At 52.6% G+C, this 22,342-nt stretch overlaps 1 protein-coding gene across 4 annotated transcripts in view; it reads left to right on the top strand.

Annotated features, from left to right (window-relative positions):
- Nucleotides 1-22,342, top strand: part of ARRB1 (arrestin beta 1) — a 73,967-nt gene that overhangs the window by 21,544 nt on the left and 30,081 nt on the right. Inside the window, exon 1 of one of the 4 annotated variants that reach the window (XM_040258849.1) lies at nucleotides 15,525-15,716. The exons of 2 other annotated variants lie outside the window; for them this stretch is intronic. In XM_040258849.1, the coding sequence (XP_040114783.1) occupies nucleotides 15,712-15,716 (5 nt within the window). In that variant the 5' untranslated portion in view covers nucleotides 15,525-15,711. Of the gene's footprint in view, nucleotides 1-15,524; nucleotides 15,717-22,342 lie in introns of those variants that run through there. One more of the 4 variants, XM_040258846.1, reaches the window with a different exon arrangement.

Below are 22,342 nucleotides of genomic sequence, written 5' to 3'. Positions count from 1 at the left end.
CCCCCCCCACCCCCCCACACCCCCCCCCCCCCCCCCCCCCCCTCCCCCCGTCGTCCCTGGCTCTCCAGCCACCTGCCCTCTGCCCCCCATCCCAGCTCGGTCTCCACCGTTGGTTTCCCTTCCCAGACGCTTGTCACTGAGGTTGTCTCAGGGCATAAGGGCAGAAAAGTCCTTCCAGGAAGGAGCTTGCTGTCTCAGTTTCCTTTTAAAAACAAAGCTATGTCTTGAGTATCTTGAGTTGGGCCTTCCAGAACTGCCCCCCGGTGGTGGAAGGAGGTACCAAGCAGGCAGCTGAACTAGGAGAGGAGGGGAGGGGCAGAGTCAGGCCAAGCCAGGCTCTCTGGGTCTTGGAAAGCCCCGATGTATTCGTATTCCCCTTATTTCTCACAGACACAGGCATCTCATTCTCATAGACACAGTTCCTGGCCCTGCAGAGCTCGGCACACTGTGATCAGGGAGGGTTTCTTTGCCAGAACATTCATTTTATTCAGCCCTTCGTTCATTCATCGGTCTGCTCTGTGCTAGGCCCTGTGCTGAACCCTGGGGACAGAGTGGGGTGGGACCTGGTTCCTGCCTGAGGGCTGATGAGAGAGGCTGCTTTGTACTCACAGGGACGCCTTGCCTCTGATATGTGCCATTCATTCACTCCCTCATTCAGCAAATGCTGGCTGAGTGCCTGCCACGTCCCTGGCACTGTTCTAACACTGGGACACCAGCATGACCAAAGCAGGTGACAGTCCTTACCCTCACCAGCCTCACCAGGCTGCCATCCTAGAGACGGGAGTGACCAGGGTTTTGAGGGGTCATTTAAAACAGCGGACGTTTATCGTTCAGGAATCATTTTAAAAACACAAAATGCTTCACATTTGGACAAGAAGATAGCAATCATCCATAACCTTGTGACTTAGAACTTTACAAAACAATTTGTTTTTGGTCTTTGCAATCCTTGCTTTTATGTGTGTATCCTCGTGTGCATGCATGAACCTGTGTTCAGACACAGTTGTGCTTAAGCTGGATATGACATTTGGATTACTGCTTTTTTCCTTCAGCATTTCCCATGTCATTAACTTATCCTAATATCCCGTGTTTGTTAATGACACATAAGAGTTCCTCGTGTGACTGCTCAGCAGTTTATTGAACCATCGCCTTATTTGGCATTTACGTTATTTCCAGTTTTTTGCTATGGTAAATAATGTCAGAATGCTTAGCTTTAAAGTCATCCGACTGCTTCTAGAGGGCAGAATGCTGGAGGCCTCAGAGGTCCCAGGCTCACGCCACCACCTCTTCCTTTCCTGCCCCTAAGTGCCACCTTCTTCCCTCTGGGGGAAAGGAGTTTCCCTCTAGGCAACTCTCAACATGAGGTGTTCCGTTTATCTTTAGCTACATAACTAATCACCCGATAACTTAGTAGCTCAAGCAACAACATTCATCTCTTTATCTCCCGGTTTCCATGGGTCATGAAGATGGGGAGAGTTCAGCTGGCCAGTTCTAGCTCAGGGCCTCTCCTGTGGTTGCAGCTGGCATGGGGCTGTGGCCGCTGGGTGCTTCCAGCGAGACCTGGTGATCTTATCCCTGGCGTCTGGCCTTGTCCCACTCTTTCTCTCTCATGGCTGCCTCTCTAATCTAGGCCACCTTCATTTCTCACCTGGATGAATAATATCAACTATCAATTCACCTGGATGAATAATATCAACTATAGATGAATAATATCAACTATCGCACTCTCCATGAGCCAGGTATTGTCCAGAGCTCTTTACACACATGAAATCGCTTGTGTCATCCTCACAACAGGGACTTCCTTGGTGCTCCAGTGGTTAAGACGCCTCTTTCCAAGGCAGGGAACTCAGGTTCAATCTCTGGTTATGGAACTAAGATCTTATGTACTGCATGGCCAAAAGGTATATTAAAAACACTTAATCCTCACAACAACCCAAGGAAGCAGATGCTGTTGTGATCTCTCTTCTAGCAAATAAATGGCAGATCCGGGACCTGAACCTGGGGCAGCCTCCTTACTAATTCTGCCCCTTTAGTAGTCTCCCTGTGTGCCTTATGGCCTCTCTGCCCTCCAGTCTCCAGCCAGTGGCCGAAGCACGCTCATTAAAGTACAGCTGCAGCACGTCTGCTCCTCACTGAAACCCTGCCGCTGTCTGATCACGATGACAGTGAAGTCCACCTCCTGACCAAGGCCACCTGCTGCCCTGCCCTGCTGGCCTCACCTGCCGGTCTCCCTCAGCGCCTTCCTCCCCAGAGCCTTCCCACGGAAGGTTTTCTTTCATTTTGGTTCCGTGCAGCATCCCGCCCTGGCCCCCTTCTGAATTACATCACTGCTTCTTTTTCAGCTCCTAACTCAGCTGTCACTTGCTTGGGAAGCCTTGACTTTCTCAGGCTGATGGTCATGCATCCTACGCTGGTGGAGGCCTGCCCCTGACAGCGTGGAGCCTGAGAGTCACTGTGTACTATTGGCTCCCTTGTTTGCTGTCTTTCTTGCGGGGCTGTTGTGTTGCACATGTACAGGGGATGCCATAGGCACTACGGTCTGTGCCATGCACCCTCCCAGAGTTGGGCAACACAAGGCCCCGCTGCCTTTCCCACCGAAGGGAAACTTCATACAGGCGGGGGCCGTTGCGTGGATCTGCCCTAGTCACTGTGGCCAGTAGCGTCTGACACACAACAGGGATTTGATGAATATTTGTTGATCACGATGATTAATAATGAGAGCTGACATGCATTAGGCCTTCCCTGCTGGCTCAGTGGTAAAGAATTCACCTATAGTGTAGGAGATGGGGGTTGGTTCGATCACTGGGTGGGGAAGATCCCGTGGAGAAGGAAATGGCAACCCATTCAAGTATTCTTGTCTGGGAAATCCCAGGGACAGAGGAGCCTGGTGGGCTACAGTCCATGGGATTACAAAAGAGTCAGACACGACTGAGCAATTTAACAACACCAACAAAATATGTATTACTGGGCAGCAGGCGGAACAATCCTATGGGATAAGCCCTATTGTTGTCCCCTCTTTTTAGAAGAGGAAATAGGCTGAGGGAGGAGGAGTCGTTTGACTGATGTCCTCTAGTGAGTAAAGGTTTCAACTGAGGCGGATTAGTTCGCTGTGATAAAAAAGTGAATGAGGGACTGCCCTGGTGGCCCAGTGGTTAAGACTCCTTCTTCCAACGCAGGGGGCTCTGGTTCAATCACTGGCTGGGGACCTGAAACCCCACATGCTGTTCAGTGTGGCCAAAAAAAAAAAAAACCATGAATGAAAGAAAACCCCTGCATTCCAGCAGCTTAGAGTCAGTCAGATAAGGGGAAACCCAGACGCAGGTCATCGCAATGCTGGCAAGGATGTGTGGGGAGGCGGAGCTTTCCTCCAGCAGAGAGAGAGGAAGGAGAGAAGGGCCCCCAGACGTAAGGTGGACCTGCTCTGGGGCCACTCTCCCCCTTGGGCGCCAGGGTGCCTCCTCTTCTGTCTGCAGCCTCTGTCTCCCAGGCTCTGTACCACGGGTGGAGGCCTGAGGAAGGAGGGTGCCAGCAGGGATGGGGAGGGGAGGGGTGGGGCGGAGGTTCTCTCCTAAGTGCTGAAGCCATACCAGAGGCCTCAGTTCTCACCTACTTGGAGGTCTGTCCTTCCCTGGGAGGAAGGGGTAGGGGACAGGAGCCCCCATGGTACAGGTGAGGGAGTGGAGAGACCTGGAGACATCAGGGGATTGATTTGTCCAAGGCCCTGGAAACCCCTCAGCTCTTGGCGCTGAGCGTGTGTGTGTGTGTGTGTGTGTGTGTGTGTGTGTGTGTGCACGCACGCATCGTGAGGCTGTGTGTTAGAGATGATGCCTCCCTCTTCCTCCGTCCTGACTCCCATCCCAGCCATGTGTCCTGTTAGAGGAAAAGACCTCCCTTAGGTTCTGTGGACTGGCCCCAGGTGCTTGCCAGGTCCTGGTCGTCTGGGAGTCCAGAGCTGCCCCGCAGCCTGGGACTGTTCCCTCCTTTGAATTCCCTGGGTTTCCCACCAGGCTGTGGGCCTTCTAAGGACTGGGAGATCAGATCAGTTTTGCAGCACAGTACTTTCTGAGTTTGTGTTCTGTCTGGGGTTGGAGCCCAGCTCAGCCCAGGGAGGTGGGGTGGAGCCCAGGGGCTTTGGGAAAAGTTGGTACCTGAGTGGGCCTTGAAGGAGCAATAGGAGTGACCAGGTCGAGTCCCCATCCCCTTCCTCCCTGAGCCTCGGCTTCTGCGGCACAGAGCTGGGTGGGCTCTGGTGATGGAGGGGGCTTCCCCTGCCCCTACCCTGTGCCTGGCAGGGCTACTGAACTTCCAGAGGCTCCAGCCCCTGGGCGCCTTCCCAGCCACCCGCCCCTCTGAGGCCCCGGCTTCTTTCTTGTCTCCTTCCCCACAGGTCTCAGTCTGCTGGGGATTCTGTTTTGGTTGGAAAGAGGAGGCGGAGGTGTTTGCATGTCTGGCTCTTTCCTCTTTCTCATTCCTCCTCCCTTCCTCCCTCCTGCCTCTCAAGATGTTTCCTCTGCCAGCCTGGCTCCACTCCAGCCTCTCCCCTCCCTGGGCAGGCCACAGCCATCCCTCTCCTGCCTGGGGCTTCTGCGGGCTGTGGCTTTCCAGAGTGTGCCCTTAATACCTTCCGTCCCCAGAGGAGGGGTCCACAGGGCAAGGCCATCAGAGGGAGGACACCCTTGCCTCCTCCTCCCTCCACTGTTGAAAGCCCACATCTCCTAGTAGAGGAGGCAGAGGGGCCCACTCTGGGCCGCCTCCTGCTTGGGGTTCATCCCTTCCCCCTCTCTTTGATTTCCTGGGGCGCCCACAGCCAGCACAGCCCCTTGGCACAGAGGTGCATAGCATGTCTTACGTTCATTTGGTAGTAGTTTTGTGCTGCTTTGCCAAGGGCACTGGGGAGCTGCTCCCCACAACTTGGCAGGGGCCTGGAGTGTAGAGTTTGTACTACTTCTCATATTCTCACGTTTCCAAATCTCCGGCTGAGCTATCATCACTCCCTGGAGAACCCTCTCTGCTCACCCACCCCCTGCCCTGTCTGCCTTCCTGGCAGAGGCTCATGGGGTAAAGCGGACCTGTATCCTGACCTGATGGACCGTGGTCTGGCCTTTGCCTCGCCAGCACCTTGCACTGTGCCTGCAGCAGGGCAGATGCTCAGTAAATATTTGTAGAATGAATGTCTGGTGAGCAGCTAGGGAAGCAGAAGGTGGCAGGATGGTGCTTAGGGAGGACTTCTCAGAGGAGGCAGAGATGACCTGGGGTTTTGAAGGATGGATAGGAGTTGGACACACAGGCAGGGGCATTCCAGGAAGAAGGAACACAGCCAGTGCAAATCCTAGGACAGGTGGTGTGTGATCTAGGGCTTAGAGTGTGAGTAAGTGACCAGAGAGGAGACTGGGGAAAAGGGCCTGGATATGGGAGGAACCTCCAGTCTGGGAGTGGGCGCCCTGACCTGCTGAAATGCTGTCAGAAGTTGGCCCCTTCAGCTGGGTCCCAGGTCTGTGCTTTAGGCCTGGCCTTGAAGGGCACCATGTGTGGAGGGCCCTGGGGGGTTGCCAGGGCTTGTCAGAGTTATTCAGGGGTTGGGACTGTATGAATCTAACCCAAGGCTACTGGCTCTGCTCCCTTGGGCCAAGTTGGTCGTGCGATTAGAACACATCAGGGCCAGCTGATTGAAGCAGGCTTTGTGACAACAAGTAAGCTAGAACTAGGTTTAGTCATGGTGTCCATAACTTCCTGGCTATGACCCTGGGCAAATTGTTGATTTCTTTATGCTGCTGTTTCCTCTGCAATAAAGATAATAGATGCTACCTCTCAAGATTGTTACAACAATTAACAAAGTAACCTGTGGAAAGCTTTCCTTTTTTCCTCCTTGCTTCTCCCTGTCCTCCCGATCCTTTTCTCCTTCTTAGCAGAGCTGGGCCTTTGGACTGAGGCCTGAGGATGATTTGAAGGATACTGGACACCCTCAGCCCTGATAAATCACCTGAAACCTCTCCTTCCTGGAGGCCCTGGATTCAAAACGCCTCAGTTACGTATGCATTCCTTAGGGTAGTGGTTTTGCGCTCAGGCCACAGCACCAGCTTTGGCAACATCACCTCTAGAAAGGCAGTGGTTGGAAATGCAGATTCCCAGGCCCACCTCTCACCTACTGAATGGGAATCCTGGGGGTGGAGCTCAACAAGCTGGTTTTCAACAAGCTTCCCAGGTGATTCTGACTTATGTTCGAGTCTGCTGTCTGATGCCCAAGGGCCTTTCAGTGGGAGGAGCCTGGCTTTGGGCCTGGAGTCAGAGCACATGGGTGCCCAAGGGGCCAGCTTCAGGGACGTGTAACCTGTGCCTTCACTCAGGGCCCTGAACTCAGGAGGACCTCTGATTGGCTTAATGCTCTTCTCTCTGTGTCTTGAAATCTGAACAAGGGGCCCTGTATTTTCATTTTGCACTTCAGACCACAGATTATTAAAGCTGGTCCTAGCATGTTCCAGGTTAGCAGGGTGTCCTCAGGGAAGTCACTTCCTTCTTGAGCATCACTGTCCCCATCTGTCCGGGGGTGATAATCTCCACTGCCTAGAGTGATGGTGAGGATTAAGTGTGACACGTGGGTTCAGCCGTTGGCGTGGGGCCTGGCCCAGGCTAGTATGGGGTAGCTTCCAGAGGCCACATGGTCCCACCTCTGGAGATGCCATGACAGCAAGCATACACTGTCTTTGGCTTAATGGGGCTTCCAGGCTGGAGCAGGGACCCAGACAGCCAGAGACGAACACTGTGAGAGTGCCCTGGGGGTGCTGGGGGAGGGATCCACCCTAGTTGGGGGTCCCTGAAGGCTTTCCGTGTGCGTGTGTGCTAAGTCGCTTCAGCCGTGTCTGACTCTTTGGACCCCATGCACTGTGGCCCGCCAGGCTCCTCCCTCCGTGGGATTCTCCAGGCAAGAATGCTGGAGTGGGTTGCCATGCCCTCCTCCAGGGATCTTCCTGATCCAGGGATCAAACCCAGGTTTCTTATGTCTCCTGCGTTGGCAGGCGGGTTCTTTACCACTAACGTCACCTGGGAAGCTGAGGAAGTGCCAGATGAGCAAAAATCTGAGCTGGATTGGATGTGAACTTGGTGTGGGGCTGGACAGTGTTGTGGTATTTTCACAGTTTTTAACCACAGGTCTCTGGGGAGGCTGAGGTGAGCTGAGAGGGCTGCAGGGTGGACATGGGCCGCAGAGGCCGTGGGTGGAGCAGGAGGCTGCTGTGGGGCTGCATCTCCCAGTCTGGGTCCCTTCCCTTCACAGGGGCCCTAGAACCTTAATAATTTGCAATAGAAACGGACCCTTGCCCAGAGGCCTCCTGGGGCAGAGTAGGAACGTGGCTTTGCCAGCTGGTGCCATGGGCCAAGTTCTTCACCCTTTGGAAACCTCTGCTTCCTCTTCAGTGGACGGGCCTCCTAATCCCCTCTGGGTGGGCAGTGGTGATGGTCTAGTGAGAGGAACACACATAAGCCCCACCACAGCACCACTGGCAGGAAGCGCTCGGTACAGAGTTGATTCCTGTCTCCCTCTGCCCATGTGCAAGTGGGAGCCCTGGTTTTGCTGTTTGTTTTGTTTTTTAATCTTTTGACAGAGCTGCATGGCATGTGGGATGCTAGTTCCTTGACCAGGGATTGAACACGTGCTCCCTGCATTGGCAATTTGGAGTCCCAACTGCCGGACCACAGGGAAGCCCAGGTTTTTAATTAGGAGCCCCTCTAGCCTAAGCTAACTCACCTGGGGGAGCCTTTCTTTACCTGTTAGACAGATGAGGCTGACAAGCCTGTTTCTGGAGATGATCAAGGGCTCCAGCACTGGGGACCCAGAAGCAGTGACTTTGGAGCCAGCTGAGCGCCCACCTCTCCAGTGCTCTCCCAGGTTAAATCAGACCCACCAGCTGTGTCACAGAGAGGGAGTGAGCTCCCCTGTGGGCATCCTGAGTTCAGGTCCCGCTCTCTCAGTAGTGAACACAGCTTTCATTTATCGCCGTCTTCACAGCACCAGGCGCTTCCCGTGCACTCAGGGAGAAAGGCACTGTCATTCGAGTTTCAGAGGGGAGGACCAGAACAACTCTCTCCTTGGCCAGGCTCACCCAGCTAGTGAGTGGCAGACCCCAAAGCTTTGCCTCCTACTTCATAGTGACACACTGTGAAACTGGGGTCCAGTCCAGACTTTTCTGTGCCCTGAAGGATGGGACCCGCCATTCTTACAGGCTCCTTCAGCTGCAGTGGCTATGGTCTGTGTCTCTGGGAGGGCCTGTCCCCAGGGGAGTTCTGCCACACACTTCCAGGCTGCTGTTTCTTTACTGTGTGGAATAATACCAGCTTACCCATGCCCTCTAAGCTGTAGCCTCCCAGGCTGTCATCCTGACCCCTGGCCCTGTTCTCTCTCTCTTACCCACAGGGAGGAGCAGGAATGGCCAGGACCTGTGGTTTCTCCACCACAAGTGGCCTGGAGCAGAGAGGGCAGGGGTGCCAAACCCTGTGGGACTGGGAAAAAGTTTGATGGCTCCAGAGAACTGACCGACAGTGTGGCTGCAAGATACAGGGGTGCAAGGGAGTGTGGTGGAGTAAGGGTTGGAGGGCTGAGCAGGGGCCAGATTGTAAAGGGCTTGTAGGGAGCAGTTAAGGGGTTTGAGGCAGAGAAAGGACTTGATCAAGTCTGTGTCTAGCATGACTGAGAATAATGCCAATGATAGTTAACATAGTGTCAGGCATGCAGCATTCAAAGCCGTTCATCATGGTTTGATGCTTTTTGTTATATGGGACATTATGAACACCCAGATTCTACTCTTAGCCACTGTGAGAACTTGGGCCAGTCATGAAACCCTAGGACCTCCTTTTTCACACCAGTAATGTAGGAAGAAGGATATGGAACATTCTCCCAAGGATTTTTTCAAGATCAAAGAGAGATAATGGGGGGATTTCATCTCATCTCTGTTAATCCTGAAGACACTCAGATCCCCAAGCCCAGCTTTATAGCCAGGGCCCTTCCTCTGTGTCACATGCCTGCCTGCCTCCCAGTTTGGGGCAGGGTAGGACTCAGCCACTGGCCCCAGTAGCCCCCAGTCACAATGCAGCCCCTTTCAGGCAGGGCTTTACCTTCCCCAGATCTCTCCTCTGTCCTTGGTCTTAACCCTACAAGCGACAGACCTCCGCCTCCTCCTCAGACTCTCTCCTAGCCTTGGTGCCCTGGCCAGGGAGCTCCCAGCCTTAAGAGCTCATGGAGATGCTCAGTAACCCAGTGTGGTATGGAGGGAAGCATGCAGAACCTGGGAACATTACGTGCCTTCTCTGAGCCTCAGTTTCCTCATCTGCAAAATGGGAATGGGGTTACCTATTTTGTTAGTCTTCTTTTGCTCCTGTAACAAATTACCATAAATTTAGTGGCCTAATACAACATACTGGAGAAGGAAATGGCAACCCACTCCAGTGTTCTTGCCTGGAGAATCCCAGGGATGGGGGAGCCTGGTGGGCTGCCGTCTCTGGGGTCGCACAGAGTTGGACACAACTGAAGCAACTTAGCAGCAGCAGCAATACAACATACATTTATCCTCTTACAGTTTTGGATGTCAGAGTCCTATCACAGATTGGCAGGGCTGCATTCCTTCCGGAGGCTCCAGGGGAGCATCCATTCTTTTGCCTTTTCTAGCTTCTGGAAGCTGCCTGCATTTCTTGGCTTCTGGCCTCATCTTCCATCTTAAAGCCATTAGCACAGCATCTTCCAGTTTCTCTCATTGCTTCCATCATCCTCACCTTGCCTTTTCTCCCTCTGACCCTCCTGCCTCCTGCTTACAAGGACCTTTGTGATTACACTGGGTCCACCCAGATAAAGCAGGGTTATCTCTCCATCTCCAGATCCTTAACTAACGTCATGTCTGCAGAGTTTCTTTTACCATGTAAAGCAACAGCTTCACAGCTCCAGGGATTGAGATGTGAGCATCTCAGGGGGCCATGATTCAGCTTGTCACACATTCCTTGCAGGGTAGCTATGAGGATTAAATGAGACGAGAAATGTGAAAGGATCAAACGGTACCTGGGACATGGCAGTCAGTCCCTAGATACATTTTCTTCAGTCCTCTCTCTGAGCCTCTGACTCCCCAGCTGTAAAAAGAGGCCCATTGTAGCAGTTGGATTCCACCTTCTATCGAGCGTGTTTTATGGTCAGGCAGACTGCACCCTTAGCCCGGGATTCGGGATTCGTAGGAAGCAGCAGAATTAAGGATGCTCCCCAACAGCCCTTGGAAAAGCCTCCCTTCTCCCCTCCCTCCTTTCAGTTCCTGGCCCGCTGAGCATTTCCCATCATTCCCAGGGATGGCTGATGGGAAAGGCTGAGCTCACTGCTCCCTGGGGAGGGCGATGGGTGGAGGGAGGGGAGGGAGAGCCTGGCGGCAGCTGCTTGGAAAGAAGGGCAGAGGAGATCTACAGAGGGAGAGCTGAGGTTATCAGCGCTCAGGGGGAGTGGGAGAGGGTGAGGCCGGGCCTCCTGGCTGAGCCTTGGAGAACTGCCAGCCCTTCCTCAGCCTCCTCCGCGGAAGCCCCGGCCGTGCTGCTCCGTTTGTCTGCCAGCTGCCCCTTCTGAGAGGCCCTGGGGTCCGGGGGAGTGTGTATGTATGCTGGCGATGGGAGGGGGATGTCACAAGCCAGCAGGAACTGCAAGTGAGAGATTGCTGCCAGAGGGGAATACCTTCCCCTTCCTGAGAAGAGGGCCATTTCAGCCAGCTTACATCCCCGCCCCTTCCCTCTGCCCAGAAATTGGTCACCTTTTGGTTCATCATCTGCCTTCACTGCACTTCTCTTTTCTTATTTGCATATGTGTGTGTGTGTGTCGGGGGTAATAACACCATTAGGGGATTTGAGAGACTCAAATGAGATAGTGATTTTGAAACGTACACTCTGCTATATAAGGATGTGTGATTCCGTGCATCCGCACATCACTTTGACGTTCCCTCTTCTGCACCTGGACGACCTGGCAGATTCTTAATCGTCCTTCAAGTCCTAGCTCAGATGTCACCTGCTCTTTGTCACTCTCTCAGCAGCCCTCTGTCCACCTGGGAAGAATGAAGCTGCTCCCTCCCCCGAGTTACCCTCTCTCTAACCCTCGGTGGGTGCCTTATGCAAGGATAGTTGTTCACAGTGTCCCCCACTGTTTGCAGGCCGTGCATTCACCACAGGCCCCTCCAGTTCTCAAGGCCACAGTGGCTGTGGTAGAGCAGAGGCAGGATGGTGAAGGCGCTGGGGAGCTGATCTCCTGAAGTCTGGCCTTGGCAAAGTCCCCACGCGACAGTCCAGTCCTTAGAATCGAGCAGATTCCCATGATGGACTCAGTCAGATTCAGGGACTTTGCTCAAAGCAGGTGGCCATTCAGCCATGCATAAGAGCCCTTCACTTTCTGTGATGCGACTCATGCCTGCTGCCCAGGACCTCCTATACATAATCAGGATACCAAAGGGCCATGTTGGCCATGATGTTTCCAGAAGAGAGTGAAACCTGAACCAGCCGAGGGGGAGAGGCTGTTTAGGCCCTAAGGAGTGTATTCCATAAGCTCACCTATCACACTCTTGGCTTCCCTCATAGGTCAGTTGGTAAAGAGTCCGCCTGCAATGCAGGAGACCCCAGTTCAATTCCTAGGTCGGGAAGATCCGCTGGAGAAGGGATAGGCTACCCATTCCAGTATTTGAGGGCTTCCCTGTGGCTCAGTGGATAAAAGAATCTGCTGGCAATGTGGGAGACCTGGGTTTGATCCCTGGGTTGGGAAGATCCCATGGAGAAGGGGAAGACTACCCATTCCAGTATTCTGGCCTGGAGAATTCCATGGACTGTATAGTCCATGGGGTCACAAGGAGTCGGACATGACTGAGTGACTTTCACTCACACTCCAGGATCCCCAGCAGGCTCATATTCCAGTGCCTCAGGCCCACCAGATACACAGAGAGGGCTGGATATATGTTGGGAGTTGCAGCATGGTGGCCCAAGGTGCCTCCACCTCCTCTCTGTCTTCCGCCATCTCCCCAGAGCCCTGGACAGTCTTGTTCATCCTGGCACTTCTGGTGCCTCCCAGTGCCCTATCCTACCATGCGGTGAACTTGGCTTATGTTCCAGGCATAGGCAGACATCAGCCCATTCATTCCCCTCCACACCCTGGAGGTGGTCTTACCTAGGTGAGGATAGGTGAGGTGAGGAGCCGTGAAGTGCCAGGGTAGACATCTGGACCCTGTTCCCAATTACTCTCTTCCATTTCCTTCAACATTTGCGTGGTCTTCCTGGGGTTTGAGGAAAGATGACCAGAGTCTCCAGGTTGGGGAAGGTGGAGCTGGTACTGAGTTGTCGCTCCAGACAGGTTGGTGGCTAAGGCCTAGCACTGATCCTCCCAGCAGGTTTCTTGCATCCCACCCTTACCCCCAAAGACATGTGAGGAGCAGGTGGAAGGGGGCTTACCAAGGGGAGAGGTTCAGAGATGCCCCAGAATGCCCCTCCCTGCTCACTGTCTCACTGAGGGCAGCTGCTCTTGGGTGGCCTCACTGTGCTTCCCTCGTCTGCGAGCCTGTGTGTTCTTGGAAGTAATGGAAATGCATTTCTTAAAAATGCTCAGTAATACCAGGCCTTGGTCTCTGCCCAGCACTCTGGCCTCCCAGAAACTCTTCATACCCATCACCTCCTCTCTGCTGCCCAGACCCATACGAGGTAACATGACCCTCACTGACAGCCAGTGATCCAGCTGAACCCTGTCCATCAGGGACCTGTCCAGGGCCTCCCAGCGAGTGTGTTTCTTGTGGGGGGTAGTGATGATGGTAAGTATCATCACCACTGACAGAGCTCTAACTGTGTGCCAGCGCCTCACTGAACACTAGATGGCTGAAGCACAGGCTGATGCGGCAGCAGGCCTGCCTAACCCCAGCCCGTAGCTCTGTGCTGCCCCTTGTTTGTGCACAGTCCTGCCTGCCCTGGAGCAGCTCCCATCCTGGGGAGCAGACTCCCACTGGATCACGCCCACACAGGAGGTGTACGAGACAGTGCACTCGGCCTGGAGGCTTGGTAAAGGGCCCCTAGGAGGAATAATGCTTTTTCGCTGCTTGAGTTGTCCTCAAGATTAAATAGGAGGAATAGATCAAATACTTAGCATATGACAAAAAATACATGATGAATCTTAAAATATTGTTATTGTGGTTTTGGGGGTTTGTTTTCTCAAGTTTAATAAAACTACTCAGTTAAAAGTTTCAAAAGAAGGGTAACTTCTTCATGATTTTGAGATGACAGGTGCTCATTTTACATCTGTAATACAGCTATTTCAGAGAACCTCTTACATTGGAACTATACCGTAGGATGACCAATAATGAAAGTATTTGGTTTGGAGCACACTTAGGATAAATTGTTCCTTTCAACAGTATCTAATTCTTTTAAAACCCAGAAGTGTTGTTACTATATTTTTACTTCCTCATATATCAAGTAGATGGTTTGAACTGCTTATATTTCTTATTTCTGCTCTGTGACTTTGAGAAAGTAATTTAATTTCTCTGTGTTTCATCATATATAGAGTGGGGAATGAGAGTACCTACCTTACAGGGTGCTTGGGAGGATTAAATGAGTTAAATATAGTATTTAGAATAGTACCTGACCAGGTGGGTCAGTGGTAAAAAAAAAAATCTGCCTGTAATGCAGGAGACATGGGTTTGATTCCTGGTTGGGGAAGATCCTGTGGGGAGGGAAATGGCAATCCACTCCAGTATTGCCTGGGAAATCATGGGGTTGCAGAAGTTATTTAGTTGCTAAGTCAGGCACGACTTAGCAACTAAATAACAATAACAATAGGTTATATTGAAAATACTTACTACTATTTCTTTATAAGAAAATATACCCAGATACAGTTACTAAATCCAGTCAGGTTGCTTTTCAGCCAATACTCTTCAGCTAACAGTCACTAAGTACTGGCTGGTCCTGGGCTTGTCTGGGTCTTGATCTTGGGGCTCAGCTGCTCCTGGCTCTGCCCAGGGACTTGGGCTTCCTGCTCGGTTTTGCCTCTTGCTCCTAGCCCCCAGGGCTCCGGGTGAGGCTGAGCTCATAAAAAGTGTCGGCAAAGCACTTTGTGGATCGATGCTAACTAATAGCAGCTCCCTGGAGCTGGCACGTGTAGGGAAGATGATCACAGAGGCAACTTGCACTAGGCTCAGGGGCAGCCCTTGGGGAAGGGCAGTGATATCCGTCCCTCCTCCCTGTCGCCTCCTGCCACTTTAGCCAGCAGTGGGTGCCGACGGAGTGCGGAGATGGATGGGGAGTGTTAGTGGCCACACAGGGAAAAGATTTGCCCGTTTCGTGGCAGAGTCAGGAGCATGGATCCATCCAGCCCACACATCTGGTCACTTCCACCCAGATCTGGGGGCACGGCCTGTCTTGGGCATCCTCTTGTCAAAGCTCTCCCAGTCGGCTTCATCACCATCTCTCAAGAAGTCAACATTCCTGACTGAAACAGACAGATGCTGGCCTTTGCCCAGACACACGGCTGTCTTAAGGATGGCAGAACGGTTTCCTTTCAGTCATAGGCATGAATGGGAAGTTGGCATCGGGTCTTGTGCAAGAGAAGATGTGGGCGAGACTTCCCCCAATTCTGCCCTAGGGGGAAGTCCTTCTCTGTGTCTCAGACTGAAATGAAGTCTGTTTTGGAAACTGCTGAGGAGGCAGCAGACAGGGCGTTCTCTGCCCTCTGGGGTTTATAGTCAGATGGAGGAGGCATGGTCTTATTCAGGAGAGGCACCAGTCTGATGGAGGGCGGGGCTGGTGGGGAGGTGAATGTGGCTTCTGTTTCCTGGGTCTTCTTATCTTACAGAAGGGACATAGCCCTCTTGCCTTCTGGCAGCACCCTGTCTGAGGGTGGAGGCATTAACTTTGTCTGCAGGGGCCTCCTATCTGATGGAGGAGTCGTGGCCACTTTCTTCCCCGGGGAATTCTTATCTGATAGAGGAGATACGACCTCTGTCCTCAGGAAGGCCCCTTGTCTCTCTGATGGGGGAGGCTCATCTTGTTCTCTCACTCAAGAAGCCCCATTTGATGGCTTCTGCCTTTGCTCCCTGCCTTCCTGGCCTGATTCATGGGGAGCCCTGGTCTACAGGCAAGAGCCACAGAGAGAGCTGGGCAGAATACTGGGCTAGGCTGCTGTGGGGCAGGGAAGAAGGGGGTGCTTCGGAGGGGCTCCCCGAGCAAGTACAGGTGACATGGAAGAGGCTTCCCATGTGACAGTCTGATGGAAGGAGGTGGCTGGCTGTGATAAGTACTCACTGGGGGTAAGCGGGGAGCCTCCTCCCGGCTGGAAAGCAAAACTCGAGGGTCACTAGGGAGCCCTTGTCTGCCTGCAGGCTAAACTGCTGGGGTGGGAAGGGCCTGGGAGACTCTCACCTTCTGCCTGTCTGTGGGCAGGCTGAGTGCTCTGAGCCCAGAGACATCCGCCCTCCAAGACCTGAGAAGCCCAGAGAAGAGGAAACAGGACGCGTATCAGGAACGCCTTTTCCTTTTCTTTGTACCTAACCCACTCACTCGGGGCTGGGGAGAGCCGATCCTGGATCCTGCCGGGCCTGCTCCGGCCTGCTGCTGCTGCCTGCAGCTCTCTGCGCTGGGTCTTCCACGGCCTCCCTCCTCCCCACACAGCCCCCCACCTGCCTCGGCTTCTGCTCCTGGGCTGGTCCCTTAATTCCACCGAGACTCAGGGCTCTCTTCTGTAAAATGGGGTAAGACTTCCTATCTGCCTCATGAGGAAGTTTGTTTTGTCCTCTCTTTATAGGATTTACATAGTGCATTCCTTTATCTCTGGGATTCACCTTGAGCACTTCCTGTGTGCTGACCTCTGGGGTGGGCGGGGACAGTGTAGGCGAGGAACAGGTGTGGGCAGACAGGAAGTCTGTTTGGGACTTGTCTGAGGAATCTGGGGACATCGGAGTACACATGTCCCAAGGCTAGTGGCTGCGGGGTCAGAGCGGGTCTGGCTGGAGACGGAGGTTTGGCTTACCAGCATCCGGTGGCAGCTAAAGTGGCCGGGTGGGTAGAGTCACCAAGGGAACTGCTTGTCATGGGTCCTGGGAGGGGGCGGAGGCCAGGCCCCAGAGGCTGCAGCAGAGAGCTCGGCACAGGGCTGGGATGGGCGACCGCTCACCCGGGGCTCCAGTGGCCAAGAGAAACGGGCCTGGGGTGGGGTCACTGCATGGTGCTCGTGGGGGGTGTCAAGACCTTTGCTTTGGCAGGCTGGGTGTGGGGGTCTATGGGAAAGACGGGCCTCTGGATGAGGAGGCAGTAATTACTGCAGAGTTGCTAGACATCAAAGAAGGTGGTCAGTCACACTGGCATCCTCTTTGCTTTTTGGCCTCACGGTGAGGTATGCGGGGTCTTTGTTTCCTGACCAGGGATCGAACCCATGGCCTCTACGGTGGCAGTGTGGAGTCTTAACTGCTGGATCGCCATGAAAGTTCCAGCTTGGCCTTCTCTCATTCTCACGGTTTCAGTTAGTCCCCTGCTGGCTAGAGGGCTGCCAGGGGAGCACTTGTGTATTTGTGTGGTGTGTATGTGGTTTATGTTGCGAGACTTGTAGATGACGTTGTATGGGGCGGGTGAAGCCGGTGTGCACGTGGAGTGTGCTTAGTATTGGTGCGTGGGGGATGTACATGTGGTGTGAGGTGTGAAGCATACATGGTGTGTGTGTGGTGCAGGTGTGCATGGCGTGTGTGCATGATGTGGTGTGTTTTACATAGGTGTGTTGTCTGTAGATGTGTGTGGGGTATGTGTGTCTTTGTGTGTGTGTGGTGGGCCTAGTGAGCGTGGTGTGTGTGTGTGTGTGTGGTGTGTAGAGTTTGTCCATATGGCCACATTCAGATCCTTGTTCCGCAGTGCATATGGGAGGCTGGTGCTGAGTCATCTGCTTGGGCTGAAAACTCAGAAGCGTCCACCAGACTTGTGGATTTCCCTTCTCTACTCAGGTCGCCCCCAGCAGTGCACTGGTAACAACTGGCCGTCCAGAAAAAGGGGGGTGGGGGGGTTATAGCGTTTGCCAGTTTCTGTGGTGTAGATTCTCCCACCAAGGACTTCACCCTACTGATGTGATGTCACTGAACATGGAGTTGCAAAGAGATGCCCAGTGGGACTCCATCTTTATAGTAAAATTCAGTAAAATAACAGTAAGTGGTAAGGTTTGAGTATGTCTTCCCTTTGATTTTTAAAATGTTTTTCATATTTATTTATTGTTTTTGGCTGCACTGGGTCTTTGTTGCTGGGCAAGTGCTTTCTCTAGTTACGGCGAGCAGGGGCTACTCTGTCGTGGTGGCTTCTCTCGTTGCCAGGTACGGGCTCTAGGCACCGGGGCTGCAGTAGTTGCAGCTCCTCGGCCGTAGAGCACAAGCTCAGTAGCTCTGGCACCTGGGCTTAGTTGCCCCGTGGCATGTGGGATCTTCCCAGACCAGGGGTGGAACCCATGTCCCCTGCGTTGGCAGGCGGATTCTTAACCACCAGACCACCAGGGAAGCCTCCCCCTCTCTGTTTTTAATATAGTTTATTTAATTGCAGTCTTGGTTCAGGCTTTCTCACCATCAGCACGGTTAACATTTGGCCTTGAGGTTCTTTGTTGGGGGCAGGGAGGGGCCTGGGCTTCATCGCACGCACAGCATCCCTAACCTCCACCCGCTAGACACCAGTAGCACCCCTCCCCCATGTCGTGACCATCCAGATGTCTCCAGGCACAGCCATATGTCCCCTGGGGGAGCAAATTTAACCCAGTGGACAGTTATATAAACCCCAGTAGACAGCCATTGGCAATGGCTGTGTTTAACAACTAGATCACAAAATTCCTACAAGTGTGACAGTTGGCTCTGAATGAGCCTGTACCAGCCAGTTTCAGCACATCATGACCACTGTGTCTGGCTAAATATAAGGCCTAGGTTTTTCTCTCCACAATTCTTTTTTTTTTTTTTTCTCCACAATTCTTTCTCTGGAAAGAGCCGCTACCCTAAGCTGTAGCTGTCAGTCTGGACAGAGGGCTCTCTGACTGCGGAGGGCTCTCAGCCCGACTGGTCCCCAGAGTGGTTGAGGAAGTGTTGGAGATCCACCACTGTGCTGAACTGTTCTGATGTTCCATGAAATGTGAGAATGGTGAGGAAAGTAATACTTCTGAGTTAATATTTAGTTTTAATATAATATGCTCTTTCCCAAAAGTTTATATGTTCAAATTGGAAAAACAAACAACTCCGTCCCCCCAAAAGCCTCAAGCAAATAAAATTTTAGATCTTCCCACAGGGAAAATCATGGCTGCTGCATGTCTGGGGCCGCCCTGCATGTAAGGTGTTTCTGTTAAGGTCGCGCACACCCATGTCTCATTCTGGTGGCCAGGCTGTCCGCCTCTGATTTGCCTCTTGGCTCAGGTACTGCTTTTACCCATCTTCAAGCTCAGCGTTCGGCTTTTGTTTATTTGTTTATTCACTCGTTCAAAATATTTACTCAGCACCAATTAAATACCAAGGAAGATGATGGAGAAAGGGGTTCCTGCTCTCTGGAGTTTGTCAGTATATCAGCTCCATGCTGTCCACTGGGGAGCGGAGATGTGCAGGCTCATGTGGGAGTGGAGGAGGGGAAGGGAGACGTGTGTGTGTGTGTGTGTGTGTGTGTAGGACGGCGGTTGTGTGCCTGGAGCCGAGCTGGGCACACCATACACTTAATCATCCCACTCGCCTGCTGTGCTTCTAACAGAGGGTTCTGTTTCTTGGTGGAGGATCTCTCTGTCTCTCCCCCTGCTCCAGAGTGTAGGTGCCCTGGAGACAGGACACAGAGGCCTATATCTCCTGGAGGTAAGAACAGTGTCAGGCTCAGAGATTGGAAAAACAAATAGAATCAAAAAGCAAGGAGGGGAGTAGCCAAGATGGGTGGCAAGAGGGAAGGAGGAAGGGGTCAGGGCAAGGCCACTTTAAGCTGAAGCAGTCAGGGAAGGCTTCTTGGATGAGGTGGTATTTGGCAGGAGGGATGGGAGGGACGGCAGTGGGGGAACCAGTGGAACAGCTGTTGCAGAGAGAGGGAATAGCAGGGTGTGTCCCTGGAGATTTCTGGAATGTGAGGGTCTAAACTAGGAAAAGAATATCATAAACTGCTGTTTTCTATCTGAGACAGGAAGGGAGACAGCCAACTAAAAAATCTTCTCTCTCTCCAATGGAGGTAACATAACCATCCTGTCCCACCTAAGGGACATCTGGGCAAGAATTCTCCACTGGGCTCTGGAGGGAAGGCAGAGTGATAATAACAATAGTTATCACCATTCCAACGACGTCTGCTTCCCTTTATCATTCCCTACTAGGTCCCAAGGCTTTGTAAACGCCTTCACCTGTGGGGTAGACATCAACCCCATTTTCCAGACAACTGAAAGCATGCTTCAGAGAGGAAGCGAAAGTCAAGGTCACGCAGGACCCAGGCGGGGTCTGCTTGCTTCAGCGTCTGCACTGTTTCCTCTGCCAGCACCCTTCCCTTCCTGCCTCTCGACCCCCGAGAAGGCGGGACAGCATTCAGGTGTGGTCTGTGGGCTCTCTGGGATCCAGCTGTCGGCCTGCTTAGTGAAATTTTTATTAGCCTTTGATTTTCGGACCTCCGGTTTTATGGGTTACTAGAAAATGGGCCAGGCTTCTTTAAGAAACCTACCCCCCACCCCACCTCCGTGGCCACCTGGTGGCTCTTCTCCTCCCTCACTCTGCAGCTCCTGAAAGTATTCACAAATACGGATCATGGCTAGAAAAGTGGACACGTGAATGTGGGCAGGAGGCTGGAGCAATAGCTGTGTGCCTTGGAGCCTGTGAGAAGTCTGAAGTCCCGGAGCTCGACTTGTCCAGACCCCCATCCACTGCCCCTCATCCCTCGGGCCTGTGCCCAGAGAACCAGCAGCCTGGGGCTCTCCTCCTGGTCTGCGACTCTGGGCACACCAGTCTCTCTGGGCCTTAGTCTCCTGGCCTGGGTGCAAGATTCTTCTCTCCCTTGGGCTTCAGTTTCTCCATCTGGGAAATAAAGCGGGCTGCACGCTCCCCAAATCTGTGAAACAGGAGTGACCTTTCCTATCTTCCTGCCTCCTGCCCCTCTCCTGGGCTGTCCCGAGAAGCAGGTGCACTGATGGTGGGTAAACAGGAAGGCAGTGTTCCGAAGCAGGGAGGGCTGTTCAGTCCTGGAAGAGGAGAGCAGCCTGTACACAAATAACCCCACTACCAGGGAGAGTGTGATAACGGCCCTAGAAACCTCTTTGCTGCCACAGCCACCTGCTCCTCACACCTCCCTGCTCCCTGATGGCTGTTCTCACACCCAGGAAAGTGGGTCAGAATGTAGGGCGGGTGTACCTGAGGGCGAACGCCCCCTTGCAGGTCCCCACCCTGCCCAGCTGACCATGACTGCCATCAGGGACAGGGATAGGGAAAGGGGTGGGGTTACAGCATCTCTGCGTCCAGGAGACAGCCCCAGCCGTTCTCCTCCCCACTAAGTGTCTTGGCTCTTATTGCTTTCTGGATATGGTCTGAGTTCCTTAGTCTGGCATTCAAGACCCTGCACACCTAGCCCCGGGCCTGGGGTCTGGAGATGCTCTGTGACTAGCAGGGAGGGGAGTGGACCCTTCTCAGGCCCGTACTCCTCCCTGGTACCCTTCCTAGGCACTTGGATGTACTTCAGAGTGCCCACTATCTCCCAAACACCGAGTGGACTCAGTTGCCCTCCCAAGGCCTCCACGAGCAGGGCTGTCACCTCTTCCATACCTGTGTGTGCTCTTGAAGACCCCCCTCATTGATACTGCCTTCCTTGAAGTCTTTCCTGGTCCCCCAGACAGAACCACACAATCCCGTCTATAGCGTAGTATTGTGAGTGGTGAAGTGTCATCTCTGGAGTGAGACTGCCTGGGTTTCAGTATCTAGCTGTGCCCCTTACTAGCTCTGTGACCTTGAGTAAATGACTTAGACTCTCTGTGTCTCAGTTTCCTCATCTGAGAAATGGGATTATAACCATACCTTCTCAAATGTTGTTGGAAAAACAAGTGAGTTCATGTTTAAGACACACTTAGAGCAGTGACTGGCACCTGATTTCTCTCCTGGAAGAGATTTCTGTTGTTGATTGAGATTACTATCTGAAGTTTTCCCCACATTCACTGTATTCGTAGCATGAATTTTCGGATGCTCACAAAGGCTTGAATTGTTGCCAGTGCTCTCTCAATTCTCTGGCAGTGAATCCGCATTCGTGGATAATCTTCGGATGAGTTTTCTGATGTTGTGTAAAACATGTTTGGCTAAATGATTTCCCATAGGTGGCCCATTCATAGGGTTTCTCTCCTGTATGAGTTTTCTGGTACTGGCTTTGAGACTTTAAGCTATTTAGGGTTTCTGAATCTCAGGTTTCTCCTTTGAAAAATGGGAATGTTTAGATGGAATAATATCTTAATATGCTGAAGTTCTTAGCAAAGCACCTGGCTTACAGTGAAAGCTTAATGCATGGTGGCCGTTGTGGTTTATGGGTTTGTCTCACTTGGCTATACCACAGTTTTTTGTCAGCAGTGACCATGAATTATTCATCTTGGTGCCTGCAGAGCCTGGCAGTGGTAGGAGTGTGTGAATGTTTACTGGATAAGGGAATGATAAATGGAAGAATCATTGGTCAGAGCTGAGCAGAGGCCCATTTGGGTGTATCAGTTATCTTCCTGGCTCACCCTGATGCTGGCTGAGACCCTGCCCCTATGAAGTATTTTCTAAACGCAGTGCCTGTTGATCCTGACAGCCAAAGAGAAGCATAGATAGGAGAAATCTGTGGAGTCTACTCACCCAGGGCAAAGGATCCTTACCACCATCTTTTGAAACTTCATTCATCCTCATTCTTGACTAATTCCCGCTTAGGGCATTCATTCGACAACATTCCACCTGTATTTATTTACTGAGCACTTCCTGTGGCCCAGGCATCATGCTGTGCCCCCAGGGATCCAGTTGTAAGGGAAGCGAAGGGCGAGTAAACAGACTTACAGTGTGTAAATGCTGTGATGGGGACACACCGGGTGTGGGAGTCAGGGTACATCTAATCCCGACTTACGGGAAGTCAGAGAAGGCTTCCTGGAGAAGGAGAACACTGAGCAGAAGGCACGGTGCACAGTTGTAACAGCTGACACAGCAGGTCTGGGGAAGGGTCTGAGGAATCGCAGAGACATGGACTCTGGACTGTAAAGTTGCAATATCAAAGATTCTAACATCCATTCAGAATGATAGGATCCTTATTTTCTCTACTTCACTTGCGATATTTTTTCATTAAGGCTGGAGACGTATCTTGTTAGGGAAGCCGTGCATCTTTATGAAGTAATTGGTGCTCACTGTACAACATG

Source organism: Oryx dammah, unplaced genomic scaffold, assembly GCF_014754425.2.
Source record: "Oryx dammah isolate SB20612 unplaced genomic scaffold, SCBI_Odam_1.1 HiC_scaffold_17, whole genome shotgun sequence".
Classification (NCBI taxonomy): Eukaryota; Metazoa; Chordata; class Mammalia; order Artiodactyla; family Bovidae; genus Oryx; species Oryx dammah.
Note: the sequence above shows the minus strand (reverse complement) of the source record. Positions and strands in the feature narration are given on the sequence as shown.